The sequence below is a fragment of the Lissotriton vulgaris genome, chromosome 2_1 (genome assembly GCF_964263255.1).
Source record: "Lissotriton vulgaris chromosome 2_1, aLisVul1.2, whole genome shotgun sequence".
Classification (NCBI taxonomy): Eukaryota; Metazoa; Chordata; class Amphibia; order Caudata; family Salamandridae; genus Lissotriton; species Lissotriton vulgaris.
The window spans coordinates 1,760,568,305-1,760,594,793 of NC_141687.1; the positions used below are offsets into that span (position 1 = coordinate 1,760,568,305).

Here is a 26,489-nt window from a genome sequence, read left to right on the forward strand (position 1 = left end):
ATATGTGCATGCCCATGGGCTGCTCTATTTCATGTGCCTACTTTGAAACATTCAGCTCTTTCCTTGAGTGGGTCCTGAGACAATCCACGGGCCACCAGTCTGTCATGCATTACCTAGACGATTTTCTTTTCCTGGGTCGGGCGCACTCACAGGAGTGCTCGTGGGCATTGCAGGAGTTTTGCGTGCTCATGCGTACTTTTGGGGTCCCGCTGGCGCAGGGGAAGACGGTTGGGCCATTGACGTGTCTAGAATTTTTGGGAATTGAGTTGGATTCCGTGGAAGGCTGCTTCAGGCTACCCTCAGACAAAATCAAAAAATTCAGGTCAAATCTGGAACTATGCTTGCAGACAAAGAAAGTCACTTTACAACTGTTACAGCAGACAGTGGGTCAGCTAAACTTTGCATTGAGAGTTATCCCCATGGCACGCCCATTTTCCCGCTCAATTGCACAGGCCATGAAGGGGCTGCGGAAAAAGCATCATCACACACGGCTGTCTGTTGAGGTTCGCAGGAATGTAAATGTAAATGTACATGTATTTATATAGCGCAAAACACTGACCGAGGTCGGTATCTAAGCGCTTGCTTAGGGAACCCGTCCTGGTATTCCCCTGTGAGATCACCCCGGCAGGGTATCCACAAGGTGAAAGCCAGGCATCCCGCCACAAGGGGCCGTTGTGGAGATTAAGCAAGCTATTGCCCAGAGTCACAGAGTGTGAACCCATGAGTCGAGAAGGCACCGGAGCGAGAATTATCGAGTCCGTGGAATTTTTGAGCCCAAGACCCGCCGAGGCGGGGAATTGAACCCTGGTCCAGGGCCGATCTCAGCTTCTGGGTCTGCCGCCTCTAACCCCTGAGCCACACTTCTCAGGACATGCGAATATGGATTGCATTTCTGGAGGACTTAAATGGCAAAGTGCTGTGGGGTGCCCCCACGATGTCCTCAGCAGAGTTAGGTTTATGGACTGATGCTGCAGGCAGTGCGGGGTTGGGCACCATTTTTGGTGAGAGGTGGGTGGCGGAAAGATGGCCCGGCTGGTGGGAAGAGAGTGGGCTTACTGCAAACATTGGGTTCCTAGAGCTCTTCCCAATATGGGTGGCATTGAAGGTGTGGCCCGGGCAATTGGCCAATCGCTCGGTGATTTTCTGGTCGGATAACATGACCGTGGTGGAATGCATCAATCAGCAGGCAGCGAGGTGTCAGTTCATACTGCGTCTGTTGAAGGAAATTGTGCTAAATTGCATGAGATTGAATATACATTTCAGGGCCAAGCTTGTCCCAGGGGTCTTGAATAACGCAGCTGATGCCCTTTCTCGCTTTAAGATGCAGGTATTCAGGGAACACTTACCGACTGCAGAGGCATTCCCAGCTCACTTCCCATCGACTCTCTGGCAGATTGGTGCCCCCAACTACACGACCTCGTGGCAGCCAGCCCAGCGCCAAAGACAAGGACAGCTTACGATGGGGCGTTCAGGTCTTACTGTAACTTTCTGGGACATGATTGGGAAAGCAAGTGGGATCAGGAGGCTAGTTTCAAGGGGTACATGAGCACATGCAGTTCTACGGCCGAAGTAGGATTATTCAGTGCTGCTTTTGCCCTGGCATTCTACGGGGCTTTCCAGGTAGGCGAACTGGTGGCAGTCAACAAACTAGATAGGGAAGGGGGCCTTCAGCTGCGAGATGTCAGTATACAGGATGACACACTGCGGGTTACCATTCGGAAATCCAAGACTGATCAGGAGGCTAAGGGTCAAAGTTTAGTGTTACACCTGGCACCGAATAACCTGTGCTGCCCGGTGTCACATGTGGAAGCTTTAATTAAGCAGCGCGCAGGTGTGCCTAGTGGAGCATTGCTAATGCATAATGATGGTACCCCTCTGACCAGGTTTCAGTTGCAGAGAGTCCTAGCCATGAGTATTACCAAAGCAGGTTTGAATCACAAAGAATTTGGGACACATTCTTTCCAGATAGGGGCAGCCACGGAGGCCACTGCAAGGGGGTTGAATGCAAATAATGTGAAGAGGATTGAGAGGTGGTCCTCCAATGCCTATAAGCATTATGTGCGGTTGCACATGTTGTAAGGGTCAGTTGCTGCCTCTCTGACGCCTGCTGTTTTGTCTTGTTTGATTTCTAGTTTCTCGGGCCTGTGACGCGGGACCGAAACTACTTGAGGACCAGCACAGGCATCCATCAACATCACGGCAACGGCAGGAAGGAACAAAGAAGACTTTGGTAGTGTGGGTAATCGGCCATTCTTATGTGAAACGTGCTGAACCAATTTTCCTTGCAGGAGCGGGTAGACGGAGGGCGGAGTGCGAGGGTGTCAAGGTCTCCTTCCATGGCAGAGGGGGGCTTCGCCTCAGTCAGCTTAGGGGTTACATGTCAGATTTACTCGAGAGACACACTTCACCACCCTCAGCGGTCATCGTGCATCTGGGGGTGAATGATTTAGTAGATCTGGGTAGAAGGGTCTTGTTGGAAGAAATCATATCGGCAGCAGGGTGGCTGGCGAAACTGTTACCAGATTGCACTATTGTATGGTCACAGTTGATACCAAGACTGCAGTGGAGGGGGGGGTGGGGGGGGGGGGGGGGGAATCAGTCAGGGCGTTGAATCACTCGGTAAAGAGGGTCAACAATAAACTGGACACGCTGTTTCAAACTCCGTATCTGCAGATCATACCGCATGGTTGCATCTGGGGGGAGCAGTTTTATGTGCGGGATAGGGTCCATTTGACAGAGTCAGGGAACGCCCTATTCATAAGGAACATCTTAGCATGGGTAGAAGGTTTTGCGAGGAAGGTATGACCTTTTCAGTGTAGGCTTTGGGGGGGGTCAGATAGTCGGTCAGCTATGCTGGGCTGTGGCGGTAAGGTCATAATCGGTGAGCAGCAATTTAAGGTCCTTAGGGGGGGGCGGTCCCATTCACGAAAGGGGCCGCCCAGGGGGAGGGGCCACTGGTCTCTCCCAGAACTTCAGGGGCAGGATATCCGTCGCTTGGAAGGGTGCGGGGGAGGGAGTCAACGCTTTCCTCAGGCTGGTAGCCACCCCTCACATACACTATGACGTCATCAAGGGGCGCGAGTGTAAGGGCCCTCCTGTTATGGTTAAATGGAGTTCACGGAGCGTACAAGGGAAAACGGGTCCGGATTGCGCATGCGCATCTCGGACGTGAGAGCGTAGCTGGTAAAAGGATCTGACACCGGTTAGCGACCTTGCCGTAGGACCAGAAATTATTAGAATGCAAAATTGATTTCAGAATGTTAGATTCGGTTAGGAACCACGCTGTATTAGACATTTGTTAAGGTTAGCCCATCATACTTGTCTAAAATGGATGTAAATCTAATGTCTGAAATTTGCATTTAATAATTATGTAAATGTTATTTTATTAAAATTTTTAATTTTGTTTCATATTTTAATAAATACGTCCGGGCGGTCTCGGGCTCGAGACCCCCTGCCTTCCAAAGAAATTCTGTTGTTGGTCTGTTAAATGGTAACTGTAGTATGCATGTTATGGGGTGGGGGTGGCCGGCAGTCACAGGCCATGTGCACAGTGGTAAAACTCCACAAACTCCACCAGCAGAGTGGAGTTTATACACCCAACCCTACTTTATACACCAGGTCCTCACTATTCAAGGCACTATGCTCCTGCTGCATCTATAAGTAGAGCTTGTCTACAAGTCAAACACCAAGCTATGGGCACCCCTCCTGACCAACGTACTCAATAGTTGTAACATAAAAGGATTTCCACAGACCTGGCAAGAGGCAATTGTGGTCCCAATTTTTAAAAAGGGGGACCGTAATGATCCGAGTTGCTACAGGCCCATTTCTTTACTTGACTCCTTGACAAAGTGGCAGGTAGGGTAATATTAAATAGATTACAGTCTTAGGCAGAGGAAACAAGTGTTCTTTCTAAGTTCCAGTACGGCTTTAAAGTAGGTTTAGGTACTGTTGAACAAAGGCTAAACTTGGCTATAATCATGGGCAAGCATGTAGTAGCAAAAAAGGGTAACTTATTTATGACATTTGTTGATCTGAGCTCGGCATTCGATTGCCTGAGCCATGAAATTTTGTGGGATACCTTATTACATCTTGGTATTGATCTTAATATTCTGAATTTCATTAAGGAAGTGTATAGGGGCGCTGGGGCAAAAGTACGATTTGGGAGTAAGGGTGAATATACATCAAACTTCCCCATAAGGAAAGGAGTCCGACAGGGTTGCATTCTTGCACCCTTTTTATTTAACCTTTATATAAACAGAGTGGCTTATCATCTAACGCGTGAGAGTTTGGACTTCCCCCAAATCGGAGGAACCCCAGCACCTATTTTATTGTACGCGGAGGACGCGGTAATCATGACCAGGACTCAAGTGGGCCTTCAGAGAGCGTTAACCATCTTCTCAGACTACATGGGAGCCAGGTGCTTAAAGAATAATATTGGAAAAACGTTTACTATGTGCTGCTCATCTAAGTTAAACGTACAATGTAACACCTTTTTAGAGAAGTCAAAGATAGAACTAACTAGTACATTTTCCTACTTAGAGATTACTTTGAATAAAAAGGGTACCTGGTCATCAGCCGCCAACACGAGAAAGTTAGCATTTTGACGTGCGATTGGCGCGGTAAGACATTTTTCAAATAAGTTGGGGGGCCGGCCGGTACACATTTTGGTGGATATTTATAGGGCAAAATGTGTGTCCACTGTAACATACGGAGCTGGCATATGGGGGACGGCAGATTGCCGAGAAATTCAATCATGTGAAAACGCTTTCCTGCGGTATTTACTAGCTGTACCTAAATCAACATGTACCTACGTATGTCACAAGGAGCTAGCTATGGTTTATGTCTCAGACCTAATCAAAGTAAGTTCTGTTCTGCTATGGCATACGGTTTGGACATCTGAAGCCACAGAGCTCAACAGGGCTCAAGCACGAGGGGGCCCATAAAATTGACTGGTTATCTTATGTAAGGCTTTCTAACAAAGATTGGACACCCTGAATATTTTGATTCCCCGTCTTCATTAATTACGGTTACTAGAAAAGCGTTGAAAGAATCTTGCCTTGTGTTTTTGGAGAATAAACGCTGGGAGTCAGAGGGGAAAAAGGTGTCCGTTGTCCAGAATCAGTTAATTTCGCAGGGTCCCGGTATGCAATGTTATTTAACTTTTGTCCAGAGCAGTTATAGCCGTATGTTATTATCACGGTTTAGGACAGGAAGTTTTTTCAGGCTGATTACGTTTCCAGATACAAATAATTGGTCTAAAAGCTTGATATTGTGTCCGTGCGATGACGTTTCCCAGCAGTCTACGATACATTGTATTCTATTCTGCAAATTTTATACACTCTGCAGAAAAAGATACTTGTTACCTTTGCTGAAGAACTGGGGCCTGAGACAATGTAGACCTGCCCTCCTGAAACTTCAAATGTTACAAGATGAAACACTAATGTTCCTAGTACCAATGTTTTTAAAAAGTGTTATCAGATGCAGAGGATGTATGACGTTACAAAGCATACTTTTACCACGCATGCCTTTACAAAGCGGTTTTTACATTGCAAACCTTTACAACGCATAGCGCTTTGGGGTGCTGGATAGTGAATAGTTTAATTTACTATTCCAACTCCAGTCCCCAAAGACACTAGGGAAGGTGTTGGATAGTAAATTAAACGTATTCCCTATCCTAGAGCGCCCCCCAGCGCAATGCGTTGTAATGGATTTCGTTGTAAATACCGCGTTGTAAAGGCACTGCGTTGTAAAAGTTTCGTTTTAAAGGTTGCTCACCAGATGCAGAGCAACAATACATTGAATTTTAAAGTGTACTGCACTTTGTACTGTATTAATGGACTCAAATTGTTAGTCTTTTCTTTTAATGTTTCATATTGTGCTTTTATGATTTTTAAAATGGAATCGAATAAACCTATCTTTTGACTTGACTTTGAAGTAGAGCTCTAAGGCAAGCCTGAACTGCTTATTAAAAACGTGACCACTAACACAGGATACTAATAGATAGCGCCAGATGCCAGAGATGTTGAATTTTCTTCTTCCCCCCAGGATGTGTATATATATATATATATATATGCAGCTCGCGCTCGTTTCCACACGGGCCAGCGCAACACCGCAATTATACAGGCAAACCAGTCCAGAAACGAAAGTCGACCCCGGCTGAGGTGAAACAAAGTTTTTTTTTTAATCCAGAATATTGCCACCAGCATAACGTTTCGGCCTTCACGGAGGCCTTGATCACATATATTTATTTATTTATTTATTTATTTAAGCTTGTATCGCGCACAGCCACCCACAATGGGTTTCCCGGCGCCAGGGATAGACTGTAGAAGAAAGGAGGGTATGTCCCCTGACTTGAAGCCACAGCCGACTATTGGCCACGCTGAATAAAAAGCAAAGTCTTCAGAGCCTTACGGAAGCGGAGTAGGTTGGTCTCTGATTTTAGTGCCAGTGGGAGGGAGTTCCAATATTTGGGGCCCAAAGTAGAAAAGGAACAGCCTCCCAATATATATATATATATATATATATATATATATATATATATATATATATATATATATATATATATATACATACATACATACATACATACATACATACATATATATATATATACATACATACATACATACATACATACATACATATATATATGTATATATATATATATATATATATATGTATATATATATATATATATATATATATATATGTATATATGGGTCAATCTCTGCTTCAAAGGTTGCGACCACAGAAAAAATACATATATACATATATATATATATATATATATATATATATATATATATATATATATATATATATATATATATGTATATATATATATATATGTATATATATATATATATATATATATATATACATATATATTGAGGAATTAAAAAGCGCCGTCGAACTCACAGGTCCGTGAAACATTAGGGCAGATGCTTTTTTGGCCGTAACGGCCTTCATCAGGTGATGCAGCGCGAGGAGGTACATACCTGTTTTAGGAGGAGATGCTGAGAGACTACTTATTGGTGTCTGCCCTAGCGTTTCACAGACCTCTGAGTTCGACCACGCTTTTTAATTCCTCAATAAAATCAACCACTTGAAAACCGGAGCTGTGTCCCGCCTGCTTTCACCGGAAAGTGAGCTTTGGTTGCATGTTTGGCCAGTATCGCTGACACCGGCAAGGAGCACGTCCTCTCGTTCTGGAGTACCGTGTGGAGGTCAGCATAAACTTGGTTGTGTACGAAAATGCAGCACAGAGCCCCCCCCCCCCGAGCAGAGTGATTGCCACGGTGCAGTCAGCTTCAGCATGGGGAGAGAGGAGGTGATATTGTACTGCCTGAGAAGGTGATCAAGAATGGTGGAAGCCGGAACACCGCATCCACGGGAAACTGCGGGGGAGTGTGAGTCATTGCCACGATGTGGGACACCACTGGGTGTACTGGAAGGAATTTGTCACTGTATTGATTGTCACAATGAACTACACGACCCATGATGCAGCATGCTGGGTGATGCAGCGCGAGGAGGTACATACCTATTTTAGGAGGAGGGGCTGAGAGACTACTTATTGAGACCCCAGGTGAATCCACTTACCTGTGAGACTGGCTCTGATAAAGGCCGTTCCGGCCAGAAACACGTCTGCCCTAGCGTTTCACGGACCTGTGAGTTTGACTGCGCTTTATAATTCCTCAATAAAACCACTTGAAAACCGGAGCTGTGTCCCGCCTGCTTTCCTCAGAAAGTGAGCTTTGGTTGCATATATATAGTGCAAACTTGACCCAAAGGCATCAGAGTGCTTCACAGTGTTTGCATAGTAGTAGATATGTGGTTTAAATATAAGGGTAGACATGAAGGCAAAATAGCAATACGTAAAAAATATATAAGAAGGCATTAGGATCAGTAGCTGATAGATTTTTGAAGTAGAAACAGCTTTTAAATATAGATAATGTTTTAACATCACATAGTATCAGTACATATTTAGGTAGTCATAAAGACATAATCGCAGTACGTAAACGAAGTATATGAAGTCAAGTCGGGTAAAACCTTATTCGATTACTGTTTCAGACAATCATAAAAGCACATAAAACACAATTTATTACACAGCAAAATTAAAAATATAAAATATGCAATTAATTGTAAAATTCATTCACTTTTATCAATATCCCTTAACTCATTGTAGATTAGATGGTTATATTACAATGCATTTCCTGTGACTAAGTGCTTTCTTTCTTGCAGTGGTTACCTAGATTATAAGCGGGCCCCATAGTGACACACTTGACTTATATAAGTCTACGGGGGCCCCATCCGGCCCAGGAGCCTTACCACCCAAGCTTGCTGAGATAGCACGGTTTACTTCATCCAGCGTGAACTGGAGATCGGTATAGTGAGTCAATGGTGAGCAACGTCCCCATTGTGTTGGGTATCTGGAGAATCAGCTCTCCCCTCGCCATTATACACCATGGAGAAATGTTTGATCCATTGTTCCTCTGTTATTTCTATTTCAATTGTTGGACCGCCTCCAGGAGTCAAAAAGGGAGCTTCCACTGCTTTCCCAAAAGCTACACTATCTTTCAATAAGGTGGTCTCATGGAGAGATACCCACGCTTCATTTCTCAGGGATGCCTTTTTTTCCTTAAGTGCTAACCTATAAGCCCCTATAGCCTGTCTTACATTGCTTGGGTTTCTTGGAGTCTTGTGTATTTCATACTTTAAGTTGGCATATTCTTGTGTGCACTTCGGATCAAACTACCCCTGTCGGTTCCCTTTTTTGCAGTTCTGTACGAATAATGCCTCCCTTACGGCTCCCAATATTTTTTTGTAATGAGGATAGAACACTATCAGGTGAAGCTATTTCTCTCAGACAGACGTCCAAAGCTAATTTACACTTAGTTATCACTTGTTTTCTGATTTCTAGGGGGTCCACCATCAACCAGCGCAGAGAGTAACCATTTGTCCTATTAATTGTTACATTTTGTGAGACCTGATCAATTTCATCCTATTTACCAGACGTTCTTTTCGGCAATAAGACAGAAATGCTCAATGGAAAGTAGTCACTCAATGAGTTCTCATGTGTGGTAAATGATTGAAGTCTGCTTGCATGACAATTTGACAGCAATATGTAGTCTATAGTGGTAAGGAAAATTCTACCATTAAAAGTATAACTAATCGGAGTAGGCGTAACACATAACTTATTCGCAAACCCCAAGTCACGGCCAATCAGTACTTCGTTATACAATTACCCCAATTTAGAGGGTAGAAAATTAGTATTACTAATCCCATCTTCGTTTATAAATCCACATAGTTTACCATCAGCATTTGAGCATGAAGCACAATTAAAATCCCCTCCCAGAATTAAAAATATGTCCTTGGCATTGTCATTGTGCAATGATTTCAAAGCATTATCCCGTTTTTTCACACTACTCCAATTAGATCTGGGGGAATATTATTGTAAAAACTTGTCTACGCAATACAGTGCTTCCTATCCATATGGATTATGATCAGTTGGTAATAAATCTCTTCTGTGTGCATCTCTATTTCTTTTACATTCAACCTGTTAGAAATAAAGTGCAAAGCCCTCCCTTTGCCCTTTCACATACCACCCCAACGGCTGGGGTGTGAAAGGTTTTAAATCCATTAATATGCATTATGTCCTTTACCCAGGTTTCCTGAAAACACATTATATCAAAATGTAATATAAAGTCACACCATATAGGGTTAGTCAGCTTAGAACGTAAACCTGAAATGTTGCAGAAAACAAGGTAACAGGAGACACTATCAGTGTTACCTGAGGGCCTTATTAATGCAATATTACTAGGAGATGATTCACAGTTGTTAACTGGTATCTGATTTGAGCTTGTAGGTTTGATGAGTTTCGGGCACGCATGCAGATTCAGATTACTGGTACCCAATAACCCTTCTCTCCGCTCAGTAAGAGCCGGTGATAAAGAGTAGTTATTTGTTTCTTTTTGTGTTTTTTTTTGGGTAGTCATACTTGTGAGTAGGGTAAGGGTCCCTAGGATGAATTAGTCAGTCTATGTCTTCTAAGATGTTAAAAGTATCAAAACGAGTACTAACTGGGACCCTACACCTATACAGCATGTTACATAGATGGCTCTCCTCTACAGGTTTGTTCCATAAAGCCTTTGGTGGTTGGTAAAAATGCCCTAATGGTCAGATATTAATTCCCTAGGCCATGATGGACTGGATGCCAGCCCTGCCAAGGATGGACTGCACCAGGTTCGGGGACCTAAAGGTTAAAACCACACAATCACCATCTAGAAGTTTTTGTGTTTTGCTGACCCATCCTATTCTGGCCATTTTAAATTCAGAGAAGAGAATATTGGTTAGACCAGTTCTAGTGCTTAATAGGCGTAATGAGTTATTCCTCAGGGTTGTCCAGCGATCAGGGGCATGGAGAGGTAGGGGGGGGACATTTGCCAGCATATTCATGTAAGGGGTTACTTCTGGCGGAAGATGCAGGATCTGATTTGGGTTTGTAATGTGTCTCGGGTTAGACCTTCAAGGGTTCTGTGTGTTAGTATCTCTCCCTGCATCATCCAATGTAGGTATCCCTATAGTTGTTGAGGCCCATTAAAGGTATTAGCAGCCTGTTTATGTGTAGTGTTCGGACCAACTGTGCTAATCAAATGCCCTGTATATTCTAAGGATTAAGATACTACGAATTGTTGGGGGGGGGGTTGATCTAGGGCTGATGCTTCAGGAGTACTGCCATGAGTACTTGCGTAGTGTACTTGTCCACTCTCAGGATTAGTTACAGTTGGACTTACCCCAAATCCCTGCCCCTGATTTACCAGAATGTCAGATCCTCTACCAGGTTAAGTGTCTTGATAGACTGGGCAAATAGTTATAACCAGCCCTCCAATTTAGTGAGTCTGTCTTCAATTTGAGATAGGGTTTGTGACAGTGGATCAATAAAAACAGATACCATAGTCTCAAGCATGTTCCAAAAGTCCTCCTCGTTCGACCTTGGAGGTTGCCTGGTGGTTTCATTGGTTTTCAACGTTAAACTGGGCCCCTGTTCACAGTCCCTGTCATCAATTATAGTTTCAGTTCTCTTTACCTTTGAGGATTTTTGTTTTTTGTTTCTGAGGACCCTGTCCCTTTCTCTTTTTGGGTGGTGGCTCACTATTACTGTCTCGTCGTGTTTTGGCCTTCTGTCCCCTAGTAGTTATATTTGGCCTGCTGGCTAGCTCGGAGGGTGTAGAAAGTTCAAGGTCTGACCCCGTGTGTTGTAAATATATTGCTTGAGGGGGGAGGATCTTGAGAATTATTTTGGAAGAATGCCTTGCGAGAGCGGGCCATTTCTGATCTTGAGAATTATTTTGCAAAGAATGCCCTGCGAGAGAGGGCCATTTCTGGGAAGTCTGAAGCTCCAGCGAGAGCCGGCACTCTGTTAACTCAATCTTGTGAATGAGGGCTGACTCAGCCCGCTGAAGAAATGCGTCAAGTTTCCCCACAACTACCGGACCCCGCTGGTTGTTGACGGTCTTACTTTTGCTCATTTTGGTACCCCCTAGCAATGATGAAATAAATGAATTGCGCTGGGCGCTGGGCAGTAATGCAGAGGGGGGTGGGAAAACCCAATTAACCCTTGCGGGCTTGGGCGACTATGAAGGATAGGTAATGGTGCCAGCAAGGGATTTCTTTTGTATTAAAAGCTTTATCAGTCCAGGAGAGGAGCAACAATTCTGAATAATCCTGTCTGAATAATCAGAGACTGCTATACTAAGTACAATTTTTTGAAAACGTGGTTAGAGTCAATCAGCTAACACACAACATAAAAATATCTAAACGAGAGAGAGACGCGGAGAAAATTATCTTGTTGCTAAAAATGGTTACTTTTATAAATTTGTTTTTCAAAAAAGAACACACAGGGTACAGATCAACAAAATCAGGTCACAGACACTGAAACATAGCAAAAGAAAAAGAAATAGTACAATCAATCAATATTTAATCTGTAGAGAAGTCCAATCCTAGCTTGTGTAGTCAAGATGGCGGGGGATCCCGTCGAGGCCAGCAGAAGTAGGCCCACAGTGGGCTCGCCGGCCCCTACACCCACATGCCGCCACGGCTTGGGGACCAACACCGGAGGAGGAGCGATGCGAAAAAGTTGTTTTTAATATTGTTAAAAGAGTGCAGTCGGTGCCGCCGGCCGGAAGGGCTGGGTTGTTCTAGGGATGTGGAATTGATCTATGAGGATGATAGCATGGAAGAAGGGGAGTTGAGAGATGGAGAGGGTGACGGGGGCCGAGTAATGTTGTCGCTAGTGTGTTTCAGGTGTCACAGTGCCAAGCGGAGCATGCGGGTCGGATATCACGCTGGGAGGAGAGGTTGGCCCCCCTGGAGGGGAAGAATAGAGAGTGACTTGCGGCTTCCCTGGCCCCAGGTAAAAATGCGGCCGGTGCAGCCACGCTTATGGTATCGGGGGGAGTAGGAGGGGCGGGGGATATGCGGGACAGGTGAGGGAGGGGGACGTATGTGGCTGACATTGGGGTGGGCACTGACGAGGTGGTTGAAGGGGTGCCAGGGTCTGCGAGTAAGGTCTCAGGAGACAAGGGTGGCATAGGAGCAGGCCCCTCAGGGAAGGAGGACTCCGGTAACAAGGGGCAAGGGAACTCAGGGAGCAAGGTGTCCGGGGCTGACGCAGCAGGAGGCGACACAACAGGGGAGTCACGTGGCAAAGTGGAGAGTAAAGAGTTAAAGGTCGACCATTTACCATATATGGAGGTTACAAAGCAGTTGTGGAGCGCATCTGATGTTGACCACTAAGGAACGTATATGGAAGGGGGAGTATGTGGAGACACTGAAATTCCTGCACAGGGAAGTGAGGGCAAAGGAAGGGTCAAAGGAGGAGGAGTATGAGCTCCAGAAGAGGCGAAAGGTGCCTCTCACAATAGAAAACTGGACGGCGGCCTTTCTCATTTATGCCAGCGTGTATTGTGAGAAATTCCCGGAGCGGTCGGTCGCCATGTTCAAGTACATAGATGTTATTAGGAAGGCTCAGATCACTGGGGGGGTTGGCGTGGACCCAATACGATGAGGAGTTTAGGGCCCGCATGGCATGGGACCATGAGGCCAAATGGGGCGAGCTGGACACGGATTTGTGGCAGCATACAATGGGTCTAGTGGGATCAGGGAAGACCATATTCAGTGCCCGCTGGCTTCCCATTGTTTATCAGCCCTTTCAGGGCCACCCCACCTGAGGCGGGGTGGGGGCCACGGGTAGGGGACAGTCAAGTTTTAAAGAGACCTGTTGGGACTACAACAAAGGGGTGTGCACTCGAGAGTTTTGCAGGATTGGCCATGAGTGTTCGGGCTGTATGAAGAGTGGGCATGCCCTGGTTAAATGCTGGGGAGCTCAGGGTCAGCAGCAGCGGAGTCAGCAGGGACAGACAGGTGGGTTTAGGCCCGCAAATCAGCAGCAGCCAGAGAGTGGAAGAGGGGCCAAAGAGCCTGGGCCAAAGGGCTCGTACACCAGTTAGTGTTGACAGGTTGGTGGCAGCCCTACAGGGATATGCGGACATGGGGGCTGCAGACCGTTTAAAGGTAGGGTTTCTGGAAGGGTTTAGGCTGGGGTTTAGTGGCAGCCCTGGTGGAGGATTCTCGGCGCAGGGGCACAGGTGGATGGGTGTGGCCTGGGATGGGGCGCCGGTGGGAGGGGGAGCAGGGGGCTTGGGATGGGCGGGGCAGGGGGAGGCCTTGGATGCAGGGAGTGTGGGCTGGAGGTCAGAGGAGGGGGGAATGTCCCTGTTACTGATAGAGTCAGACGGTAGTGAGAGGGACTGGGGGGCAGGATGTATTTGAGTCATGGGCGGAACGAATTAGAGACGTCCAAGGGGTGGAGGGGGGTACGGGGACACGGGGGGAGGTGACGAGTTCCCTGTGGCGGAGAGGGCAGGGGTGTGAGGCGATGGGCGGGAGTGGGGGGGCAAGCAAGGGAGTTTGGGACGAGGGGGTCCTATGACGACGGAGGGGCGGGGTCAGACTCTTGGTGTGGAGCGAGGACGAGGAAGCCGGGGGAAAGGAGGTGGACCTTGATGTGGTGGGTAGGGCGTGGGCGGCCAGCACTTTGGGAGTGGGGGTACGTAGGGGTCAGGCGGGAGTAGGTTAGTGGGGCCCAACACACCAGACCTTCCGTTTGTTTTCCAGGAGGCGGAGCGTCACGGGGTTCCTGACTTGGCAGGGCTGGGGACGGCCCACTGGCGCCAAGGCGAAGGGAGGGCTGAGCCTCGGGCGGCGTGCCCGGTACCGGCGGGGGATCCCGTGGAGGCCAGCAGAAGTAGGCCCACAGTGGGCTTGCCGGCCCCTACACGCCGCCACGGCTTGGGGACCAACACCGGAGGAGGAGCGATGCGAAAAAGTTGTTTTTAATGTTGTTTAAAAAGTGCAGTCAGTGCCGCCGGCCGGAAGGGCTGGGGGTTCTAGGGATGTGGAATTGATCTATGAGGATGATAGCATGGAAGAAGGGGAGTTGAGAGATGGAGAGGGTGACGGGGGGGAGTAATGTTGTCGCTAGTGTGTTTCAGGTGTCATGGTGCCAAGCGGAGCATGCAGGTCGGTCATCACGCTGGGAGGAGAGATTGGCCCCCTGGAGGGGAGGAATAGAGAGCGACGTGTGACTTCCCTGGCCCCAGGTAAAAAAGCGGCCACTGCAGCCTCGCTTATGGTATCGGTGGGAGTAGGAGGGGCGGGGGACATGGGGAACATTTTAGGGAGGGGGATGTATGTGGCTGACATTGGGGTGGGCACTGATGAGGTGGTGGAAGGGGTACCCGGGTCTGCGAGTAAGGTATCAGGAGCCAAGGGCGGCATAGGTGCGGGCCCCTCAGGGAAGGAGGACTCCGGTAACAAGGTGCAAGGGGAGTCAGGGAGCAAAGTGTCCGCGGCTGGCGCAGCAGGAGGCGACACAACAGGGGAGTCAGGTGTGAAAGTGGAGAGTAAGGAGTTAAAGGTCGAGCATTACCATATATGGAGGTCACGAAGCCATTGGGGGCGCATTTGATGTTGACCACTAAGGAACGTATATGGAAGGGGGATTATGTGGAGATACTGAAACTCCTGCACAGGGAAGTGAGGGTGAAGGAAGGGTCAAAGGAGGAGGAGTATGAGCTCCGGAAAAGGCCAAAGGTTCCTCTCACAATAGAAAACTGGACGGCGGCCTTTCTCATATATGCCAGCGTGTATTGCGAGAAGTTCCCGGAGTGGTCGGTCGCCATGTTCAAGTACATGGATGTTATTAGGAAGGCCCAGATCACTGGGGGGATTTGCGTGGACCCAGTACGATGAGGAGTTTAGGGCCCGCATGGCATGGGACCATGAAGCCAAATGGGTCGAGCTGGACACGGATTTGTGCCAGCATAAAATGGGTCTAGTGGGATCGGGAAAGACCATATTCAAGGCCAGCTGGCTTCCCATTGTTTATCAGCCCTTTCAGGGCCACCCCACCTGAGGCGGGGTGGGGGCCATGGGTAGGGGACAGTCAAGTTTTAAAGGGACCTGTTGGGACTACAACAAAGGGGTGTGCACTCGAGAGCTTTGCAGGTTTCGCCATGAGTGTTCGGGCTGTGGGAAGAGTGGGCATGCCCTGGTTAAATGCTGGGGAGCTCAGGGTCAGCAGCAGTGGAGTCAGCAGGGACAGACAGGTGGGTTTAGGCCCGCAAATCAGCAGCAGCCAGAGAGTGGTAGAGGGGCCAAAGAGCAGCTCTCTTCAGGTCTCCTCCACATCCCTCCGCTCTATCCGAGGCTCTCGGCGTTCAAGGCTCCCACCTCCAAACAAAGGGGGGCCACACTAGCAACTCCAGGTGCGTGCTCTCCATGTCGGATGTGGGTCATGATGTATATGAAGTAATTTTCAAGGTAGAAACAGCTTATAAATATAGATATTGGTTTAACAGCACATATAAGCAGTACACATTGGGGAAGGTATAAAGACATAGTGGCAGTACGTAAGCAAAATATATGAAGGCATTAGGGTCAGTAGCTGAGGTAGAAACAGCATATATGTATAAATAATGTTTAAACAGTGCATAGATACATTCGCACAGGGTTACACAGGGAATAAGTAAACATACATAGAATCAAGTAATGACAGTGGCCTGGTGGTGCAGTAGATTTGATGGGCGAAGTAGTTCAGGATAATCTGGGGATGGGCCTCTTGGGGCTGAGCGAGTGGAGGCATAAGAGTTTTCCACACGACCCAGGTGAGGAGGTTTAGTCTCGGAAGCTTAAGCAGGGTGAGTTCAAATATTTGATGAGAAGGAGTTTCAATTTTGTCTTGAAGTAAGGGAAAGATTGATTGTTACGTAAGCCTTGAGGTAGCGCATTCCAGATTCTGGGGGCATTCACGGAGTAGGAGGAGGTGCAAAGTTTCTCTGTTTTGAATTTAGGCAGAATCATGAGAAGGCTGTTTTAGCTTTCGTAGAGGTCTCTTTTGTCTGGCTTTTTATTTGAGAGGTAGTTTGGCTTATCCATGTGTAGTGCCTTGTGAGTCATGCAAGAGAAAAGTAACAATATCTCAACTGGTATTATTGAAAAGGTAGTTAAACATGTATGTAGAGAACATTACACGAAATGAAAAAGAGAGACTCAAAGTACGTGTTTAGAATATGGCTAGGGGTCGCATAACTAGTTAGCATGGATGAGTCTCATTTGTTATCGGAATTTACCAGACAAATCGCTCCACCAACTAAGAACGGCCATGCACCACCACCCACAGAATCGAGAATTGTGAGTTATGCATGCAGTTTTAATTGTACTCTTGCCTCTATTGGAAGCCAGTTGAGCTGCTGTAGAGTGGAACTTATGTGCCATGTCGCCTCTCTCCCGATAGAAGCCTAGCTGCCCTGTGTAATGCTTTTTCAGATGGGATACGTGTGCTTTTGGGGTGTCTGTAATCATTGCGTTACCATAGTCCAGCTTGGGGAGGACAAGGGCTTGCACCACGGTCTTTAGGTTATCACTTGTATGAAGGGTTTGACTTTTTTGAGATGACTCAATGATTAAGGAGCACTTTTTGCAGAGGATTTAATATGCTCCTTCATGCTTAGGTGACTGTCAAGTGTGATTCCCAGGGAATTAACAGAGTCAGAGATGGAAAGGATGCAGTTTTGTGCAGTGATGTTGTAGAGTCAGCTAGTTAGGTGAAAGGATTTTTCTTTGGGTTGGATGAGGAGTTCTGTTTTGCTGGAATTTAGTCTGAGGTGGTTGCTGGATAACCAGGATTGAACGTTGTGTAGAGCTCTATTGAGTTGCTGGTTTTCTCTGGCTAATGAGATTTTCATGTAGAGTTGGGTGTCATCTGCCTAGAGGTGTTTCAGAATCACAGCGAGAGGTTCCATAAAGAGGTTAAATGGGGCAGGACACACACACTCACTCACACATATATTTTTTAGTAAAAAAAACAAAGGTTAAAGAGATGTTTCAGCATGCTCTCACTTGCTGAAAGCAGAGCAGTGTCTGTTTCCCTGCCTACTGTGAGGCGAGCAGGGAAACAGACACATTGCTTTGGGATCCAGGGAGCTGCATGTCAGCAGCTCGTGGATCCCAAAGCAATGCTGGCAGGGACCGCAGGGGCCCTGGTTCCACCCATGGGTGCCCTGGGTGGGACCAGGGCACCCAGCCTAGAGGCCTTTGGAGCCAAGAGGACATCATCCCCCAACCATCGGCATGCCAGGAGTTGCATTTGCAGAGTGGTAGAAAAAGGGGGCATGTCCCCTGAAGACCTCTCAGCAATCATGCTGTGTGGGACTTGCTGGGGGGAACAGGAGGAGTTGTTGGGCCCCAAGGACGTCCTTGGCGGCCAACTACCCCTCCTGCTACCTTCAGTAAGTCCCACACTGCGGGATTGCTGAGAGGTCTTTGTGGCCCACCCCCCTTTCTCTATCACTCTGCAAACATGCCTCCTGGCACACTACTAGTTGGGGGATGAAGTCCCCTTGGATGCTGAGGGTTCTAGGGGGTGAACAACCCCTTCTGATACGTCCAGTAATTCCCACACTGCGGAATTGCTATGAGGTCTTTGGATGCCATGCCCCTTTTCTCCACCACTCCACAAACGCGTCTCCTGGAGCACTACTGGTTGGGGGATTAAGTCCTCTTGGATGCTGAGGGACCCTGGGCCAAGAAGCCCTCCTGGTACTTTCTGTAACTCCTACACAGCAAGATTTCTGAGAACTGGTTGAGGCCCTCCTCCTTTTTCCAACAAACTGCAAACGCCATTACTATTTAAAAAAAACATAGAAATTGCTTGAAAAAAAATAAAAGTTACAGGGACGTTATAGTTAGGAATTAGCATTTACAAACCTTAAAAATTCACTGAAAAAAACAAGGATTACAGGGATGTTATAGTTAGGAAATGGAATTAAAAACAAACATAGAAATTCACTGAAAAAAACAAAGGTTACAGGGATTTCATAGTTAGGCTCAGGTTTCACTCGTACAAAACCAGTAAATGTCAGCAGTTATAGTTAGCTGAGCTAACTATAACTTGCGCCCCCGGAATGCCCTGCTTATGACCTTACATATTCCATCACTCATGACATGCTGAATGACCAGGTTGGCATAAATATGGGGCAGCGATAAAATTAAGACCAGGGAAAACCTGGTCTAACTCTGGCGAAACGAGGATTTTTTTAAATTTCTTCTCCTTTTTGCTGTTTCCAAGTGTGCTGTACTGAAAGCACACATGGTAACAGCAAAAGTCTAATGATTGTTTATGTATAGAAAGGTGTCCCTTCCTGCACATAAACCATCATTTAAAAAAATTACGTTTTGCAACTTCAATGTGTGCAACATTGAGCAGCACGCATAGAAGTTACAAAATACCATTTAAAGATTGTTTATTTGCAGGAAGGGACACCTTCCAACACATAAACAATCTACCCATGCAACACAGCCACCCTTGCACAATGGTGCAAGGGTGACTGCTTTGGCGCTAGGCAGCTAAATTCAGCGCCAGCCAGGGGGAAACTCAGCGCTGCACCATCTTGTAAATATGGTGCAGCCCTGCATTTCAGAAGTGACGGAGCATGCTGTTAGCCTTCTTGTCTTAACGACACGCTTTGTCACTTTACTAGTAAATATGACCCTTAGGGCCATGTCTTTGTAAAAGGAGTCTTGCTCTATGTCAATGATTTTAAAAAATCAAGACAGTTGTTCTCCCAGATTTTATCCTGTAGCTCTTCTTTCATCAGCAACAATATATTAACATTCATGTTCTGTACATCGAGAATTGGGTAAATACCACCCATTGAATGGAATAAATTATGTTTTTTTCTAAAAAATAAAAATAAAATGACCCTTAGTGCCTTAGTGTTTCTCCAGTTGTAGTAAGGACACAGTAAGAGTGACTTCTTGGATGTTTAGTGGATAAGTGCTTAATATTAAATAAGTAATCAGGACATAGCACTTGGAATTGTAGCTGTAATTGCAGATCATTCATGATCACAGATAAACGCCCCATTCACAGCTAGAATTGTGGCAGCTAGAGGGAAAATCAAAGCACTGCTACAAGGACATTCACAGCTCTTTTTAGGGAAATCTGATATTTGTCCTCTTCATTATCCTTTTTTACCTTGTTTTCCTCTCTCCTCTTTCTGTGTTTACACTTCGCTGGCTAGACTGTGTACTTTAGTTCTGCTAAATAAGATACATCAGAAGGGGCAGCTGAGTGGATGACAGAGAGATATAAAAAATGGTATAGTGATTAAATTTAATAAAGAAGTATTGTAGAGGCAGAGACAACATAGAGGGACAGAAGCACAGAGGGAGATGTAATGTAGCAAGAGAAATATGAGGTAGCCAGAAAGAAAGATAAAGAGAGGGAGGAAGAGGTAGATAGAGAAATAGAGGAAGTGAAATAGGTAAGATAATATAGTGGTGGAAAGGAGATAGAGAGAAGTAAATGGAAAGAAAGGTAGCAGGTGGGGTGAAACAGCCTTTACAACGCAAGCGGAACCACGCATTCCTTTACCCCGCAAGCGTTACCATGCTTTCCTTTACTACGCTTAAGTGTGGTAAAGGCAGTCAGCGCTCCAGCTTCAGAGCGGCTGGGCGCGGAGATTGTGTGGCGGAACAGGAAGGATTGGACCGGAAGGATTGGGATGTGGTTGGGTAAGTAGGGATGGGGCCAGGTTTTAGGGCTCAGGGCGGGGTAGTTTTTAGGGTTGGTTGTAGGGGTTAGGGTAGGGGACTGAGGTTGGTGTAATTCTTAGGGCTTGTGGCCAGGTTTTAGGGCTCAGGGCAGGGGGAAGGGCAGTTTTTAGGGCTGGGGGCCCAGCTTTAGGGCTTAGGGTTGTTTTTAGGGCTGGGGCAGGGTGGATAACAAGGCTGAGGGCCAGGGTTTAGGGCTCAGGGCAGGGGGTTGTGGTGTGATGTATACTACGTAGATCCCTTTACCAATCATTCCTTTACAGCGAAATTCATTGTAAAGGCATGCGTGGTAAAGATGCGGTTGTGGTTCAGACCGCGTTGTGAAGACATGTAAAATAATCGCATGCATGGTTTCATCATACAACCGCAAGGTGGGGAATACCAAGCAGTGAGGGAGAAAGCAGGGATATAGAAAGTGAGATTGGTGAGGCAGAGAGAGAGGCAAAATGTGAAGTGAGGTGTGAAAAGACAGGTTCAGTAAAAAGAGTAGTGTGACAGAAAAGTAATGAGACGGGGTGAATGGTAGAACAAGATGTAGTGTGTGTGTATATAAATATATTAGATAGCTAGATAGATATATGCTACAGTAAGAAATTAGGTAAAGAGTGGTCAGGTAGACAGTGTTCAGGTACAGAAAGAGGGAGAACGTCTGAAGTGAGCTGTCAGAAGGCAGACCAGGTAAAGAGAGTAGTGAGGCAGAGAGAAAGGGTGCATGATACAAACAGACTTAAAGTGTGGAATTGGAGGAGGTGAAGAATAGAGACTGATGTGACATTAATGAATGGAGCTGTGGTCATACAGTGGTAGAGAGCAAGAGTGATGTAGAAAGTCAGTGGTGGAGTAGAGCGAAAAATAGTGAAAGAGAGCTCAGGAAGGGAAACATAAAGACAGAGAGTTGAAGATAGAGGTGGTTGAAAAATTGTGAGATGAATGCAGATGGCAAAGAGAGTAGAGTGAGAATGTGATGATAAAGGGGTAGTAAAAGAGAAGAAGCTGGTAAGGCAGTGAGGAAGGTGAGGTAAATGAACCAGAGGAAAAAAGTGAGTGAGAGAAGCTAAGAAGGTTGTGAATAATGGTGCGATTAATTGAGAAATTAAGGAGTGATTAAGACAGGAGGGATAGATGGAAAGTGATATCGGTGTGAGGAAGAGACAGAGAAAGGAGGTAGAGAGAACATTGAGGAAAAGAGTGATGAAGTAGGGAGTAGGATTAGCGAGAGGGAGAGACAGGTAATGGCTGGAGATATTGATAGGGTAAGAGAGGGGAAGAAACAAAGAGGTTGAGAGAGAGATGAACCAAATGATAGAGAAATTCAGGACAGTCAGATGTAGCAGAGTAGTTAGGAGCAGAGAGGAGTGGGACAGTGAGAGTTAAGTTAGAAAGACATGGCAGAGACAAAGAGATGTAGAGGTGGGCACACCTCATGGTATAGAGACAGGGTGAGATTGTGAGAGATAGGTAGATAGCACTGAGTTAGAGAGGTGTTTTGAAAGAGATATGACGAAGCAGATTAAATATAGATCTAGTAGTTAGGTACATGGGGCTGTCAAGAAAGGCAAAAAGTAAGGTATTTCACAGAAGAGGCAAGGTAGTGAGGCACTAAACAGAAATATATTGTGGCAAAGACAAAAGGGATAGGGTGACAGAGAGAGGTAACATATAATTAGTCTAAGAGGGGAGTAGATTGGGAAATGGTTATGAGAGAAGGAGTGGGATTTATTAACTGGCCAGGGAGAGAGAGAAGAGATTCACAAGTTCGAAAGGGAGAGAGACCAGGGGAGATGAAGTAGAGAAAGATGAAGTAGAAAGCGTGGGTTGTAAAGTTAATAGAGTAAGAATATGTTAGAGCATAGTAGACAGAGGTGTAGGAACAGAGATAAAAAGGAGTGAGCATGGTGGGGCAGAGACAATAGGTTGAGAGGTTAGGGAGAAAAGGACAGCAAGAGAGAAAAGTAGAGAGCAGTGAGATAAGCTGAGGTAGAGAGAGAGAGAGAGAAAGAGACAGTGGTAGAGGTAGGCTGAGAGAGACTACGATGCAGAAATAATTCACAGAGAGAGAGACACAGAAAAAGGGAGATAGAAAGAGAGAGTTTCTAACTGTCCTAATCGGTTTACCGCAGGGCCCTGGGCAATTGCGCAAATTCACCTTTGGGAAAAATCTTCAGATTGCGGATTTTACTCTGCAATACAATCACAACATGGTCGTTACACGACTGCGCTGTAACAACGCAGTGCCATTACTATGCAAGTTATTACATCAACTTATAGTAGATGGCGCTCTAACATAAGGAATAGTATAGTGTACTATTCCAACATCTTCCCTACTGCTACGTAGGCTGGAGTTGGAAAAGAAAATTATATATTTCAAATGTTATAGCGCCATCTACTGCAAGTCGATGTTATGACTTGCGTGGGAATGGCATTAGGTTAATTTCAGAGGAATTGGGACAAGCATTTGCACATGATAGACTGAGGGGAAGCCTTTTTCAACTTACGGCTTTCCATTTATCAGCAGGAGAGAACCCTTGATGTTAATTAACAACACTTTAATCATCATGGAGATCTCGATAATGTTGTGGTTATCCTTGGAACGTCCTATATCGATGCGGAAATCTTTGCAGTTTTTGCAGCAATGAGAGGCAAAACGGTAAAGGCATTTTCCAGGAAAGTTGAAGATTTCCCCAGCAAAATTTCTGAAGTTGAAGTAGCCCCACGTGCTGCACATCTTGGAATGGCTCAAAGGTAGGTCACCTGTAAATTTGATTGAAGCCATTAGTAAACCTGATAGAGAAATGGAATTTCCTGACTTTCCTGTGCATTGCATAATTGCATTTTTTTACAACTCTGTTTATTGGCAGTTCTGTAAAAGACAGGTACATAGCATACTGGTGCACTGACATTTTGGTATTCCTGGCAGAATCCCTTCTCCCCTTACCAACTCAGCCGACAACTGTGAGGGACACAGGTAGACCTGACAGCATCACCAACAGACAAGAAGAGGCAAAATCATTACAAATATTGCTCAAGTTAGCGATCCATTTCCTCCTAATTTTCATCCACTTTAGGTGGCAAACCCTTCCTTCATATGCCACCCTCTCAGCCAGCATACACCAGTCCATATCACGTTTCCAGTCCCCCAGATGGGGTGACTGCATGCCCCCCACAGTCTTGCAGTATTACATTTAGCAACCATTAGTCCCAGAACCACCATATTTGTTCGATTCGATTCAGGTCCGGTGCGCTCCAGACGTTGGGGAGACACCATTACGCAGAGGTGGTTATCATGTCTCCAGTCACTTCACACATACATGCCACAACCGCTGCCCAAAGGCTTTGTAATGTGGGTATTCCAACACAGTATGGTAAAACATGCCTATTTGCTTACAACCATGCAGACAACTCTCCGTCCTTGCTCTACCCATCTTGACCAGTGCAGTCTGGGCATAGTAGGATCAATGTAGTAGTTTTAATTGAACTAAGCGGAAACCCGTCTGTATGGCCACCTCCCTTGGGGATGCCAGAGCTTCTGCCCACTCATCATCCTCTAGCGCCTTTAGGTTTTGAGCCCATTGCTCCCTCAAATGCTGCAAGGCATCAGGGGTGTTATTGATCAACTTTTTATATGTCAGGGATACCTTTTTCCATGGCATGTATCCATCCAACAAACGATCTTCTAGGGGCAAAGACTCTGGGAGCTCTGATCTTTTCGCCAATACAGCCCTAAGTGGGTGATACACCTGGAGATAGCTGTAGAGCTCGGTGGGGCCTATCTGATAGTCATGCAGTAGGTACCTCCATAGGAGGGCATCCCCATGCGCTCAGAGGTCCCCTACTTGGGAAAGGCTAATTAAGTACCACTTGCCAAATGCTCCCAGGATGCCTAATGTTGCCGTATCCCATGAGGGTATGGCTTGCGTGATTTTACCCCTCCATCTCTTCAAAGTTGTGTGCCAGAGAGTAACCATGGTTGTCGTTGGGTCAAAGAGGGAAGTGTTCCTAAGTGTGTCATAGATAGTGCTGAGGTACATAACAGCAGTTTGTGAGACTCATACACAATGCTGCACTTTCAGCTGAATACATATTGATGGCATCTGTTTCAAATATCAAACCAATTGTCAGCAGAATTACAGATGTTGGTACTTCCAGGATGTCTTGTGGGCAGGACATGATATCCCAGAGAATGAAATCATTGGGTCAGAAGCTGGAAGCCCATGAACTCTTGGTGGTCACCAGCATCACTTCCAAAATGAGGGTTCCACGGCGGGTAGCAAGGTTGTTGCGGGTGGGAGGAGGAGGAGTGGCATCATCTGGGAGGGCCAAGGTGACAGTTGGTCAGTTGAGCAACCAGGTAACACTGCAAGTGGAGTTGAGTAAATGTGGGATCTGTCAGGCAGCAGCAGATTGAGAGGCTAATTGTAAGAGAGGTGGACAGGTGTGGTAGCGAGAACATTGTCCTTGAGTGTGATGGGTCATTCTCATACCCCTTTTCAGCTACACTTTACAAGAAACCTACAAGGCTTTTAAAATAATTACTCACTTATGAGTCACAAAACTTCACAAATTCCTAGCATTGTCCAGTGAATGTATAGAAAACCAAGGCCCTCAATACAAATTGGCGGAATACACTCCAGATGTAATTTCGCCACTCACAATTCTGCATGATCTGCCTAGAATTAATTTGTCTGCAAATTCCAGTCCCCATAAGCCTTTGTCTGCAGACCCGATAATACTGGACCTAGTTTTACTGGGTGTGGATGCCCTCCTTATGCAACCACAACTGAGGGGCTGTGGACAGGAGCACATTCTGGCCACTGTCTGACCCCTGCGACTCCACTTGCGAGTATACCATGCTCCCTGAAGCCTGACACAGGCCTTTCACTCCTCCTTTTCCTCCCCCACCCTGCCCAAAGCAGCGAGCCATGGTGTGTTATGCACCCACCATATTTAGAGCCCCTAGCAAGAAGCTGTGGCTAGGGCAGAGAGGGCCCAAACCTTAATTCCACAGATCCCTCCCCCAACCCCTCCCCTCCAGTGAGGAAGAACAGCCCTCAGGTAGTGGCCAAGCTGAGGGCTTTGTGAGACCTCTCCCTTCTGCCCAGTGCACAACACGATGGGAGCAGATTATGCTCCCTCCATGCATGCCCCAGAGGCCATGCCAATCAACTTGTCAGAACAGAGGTGTGCATCTAAAGGCCAATGGCCATGCTGAAGTTGAATGACTCCCCCACTCCTCCGTCCCGCCAGCCAAAGTAGAAAATGGGGGAGATGCTCTGGCATCCTTTGGGTCTCACCTGCACTAATCCCCCCACCCTCCACCCCTTGACCACCACCGGTTCTCCTGGTGACATCTTCCAGCTGTTTTAAGTAGGTGGAAAAGGTCAATGGACATGTCCCTGGAAGCAGGCTAAACTACACTTAAAAAGGCCTAGTATTCCTGAGTATGTGCAACTATTCCCTATGATCGGACAAAGCTTAGACTAGCCAGAATTTGGAGTACATATATTTGCCAGAATCATGGATTCCGGCCCTCTGCCTCACCTAATTCAACTTTTGTTTTAGGGCCTAGGTGTTATATACATGGTTCATGGACTCAATTGTTATTTCTGGTTTAAATATCAGTACTTCGATGGGGCGCGTGGCGAAGCAAGATTGCCGCCGCCTGAAGAGCTCCGTCGCACTGAGCTCCGCTCTTAGATGAAGGGACGTTTTTCATGTAACGTTTCCTCGCAGCGACGACGGATTTGGATGTCGGAGATGTCCGGGAGCAGAATGGCAAGTTTACAGACCTCTGGAGGGTCTCTCTATTGGATGAATTAGTTCCGTTTATTTTCTTCTTTTGACGGGCGCCATTTTGTGCATTCCTGCACCGGCTTTTCTCCCGACCACAATGAGGATGTTCTCCACATAAATGTCACAGACTTTCATTTTTATCTTCAATGCTGGTCATGTTATTTCCCAAACATCGTAGACTCAGGCCAATTTAACACATCGTCTTTCATTTTGCTGGGAATAGCTGACAATTACTTGGCGATAGCCTTTCCATTGATCTCAATAACTTGCTTAGCCAATCTTATCTATCTTTTTTATTGAAGCTGTATATGTTTTTATAATTTTTTAAAGCTGTCCAGGAGCAGAACTACATGTCTTTAATCCTCTGGAGGGTCTTTTTGTCTCTCGTCAGCTTCGTTCTTTTTTGCCTCATAATGGCCGCCATTTTGTGTTTTTCTACACCGGCTTTCCTCTAGCCCACAAGGAAGGTGTTCTCTTTATCACATTCATGGATCTTTCTTTCTCGCTTTAAAGACTGACCATAC

The 26,489-nt window shown here is 46.3% G+C and overlaps 1 protein-coding gene across 1 annotated transcript in view; it reads right to left on the reverse strand.

Annotated features, from left to right (window-relative positions):
• LOC147733250 (mucin-2-like) overlaps positions 1 to 22,900 on the reverse strand; it is a 596,915-nt gene extending 574,015 nt beyond the window's left edge. Inside the window, exon 1 of the mRNA XM_086958940.1 lies at positions 22,671 to 22,900. Within this exon, the coding sequence (XP_086815066.1) occupies positions 22,671 to 22,900 (230 nt within the window). The remainder of the gene's footprint in view (positions 1 to 22,670) is intronic.
• Between the last annotated feature and the right edge of the window lie 3,589 nt (positions 22,901 to 26,489).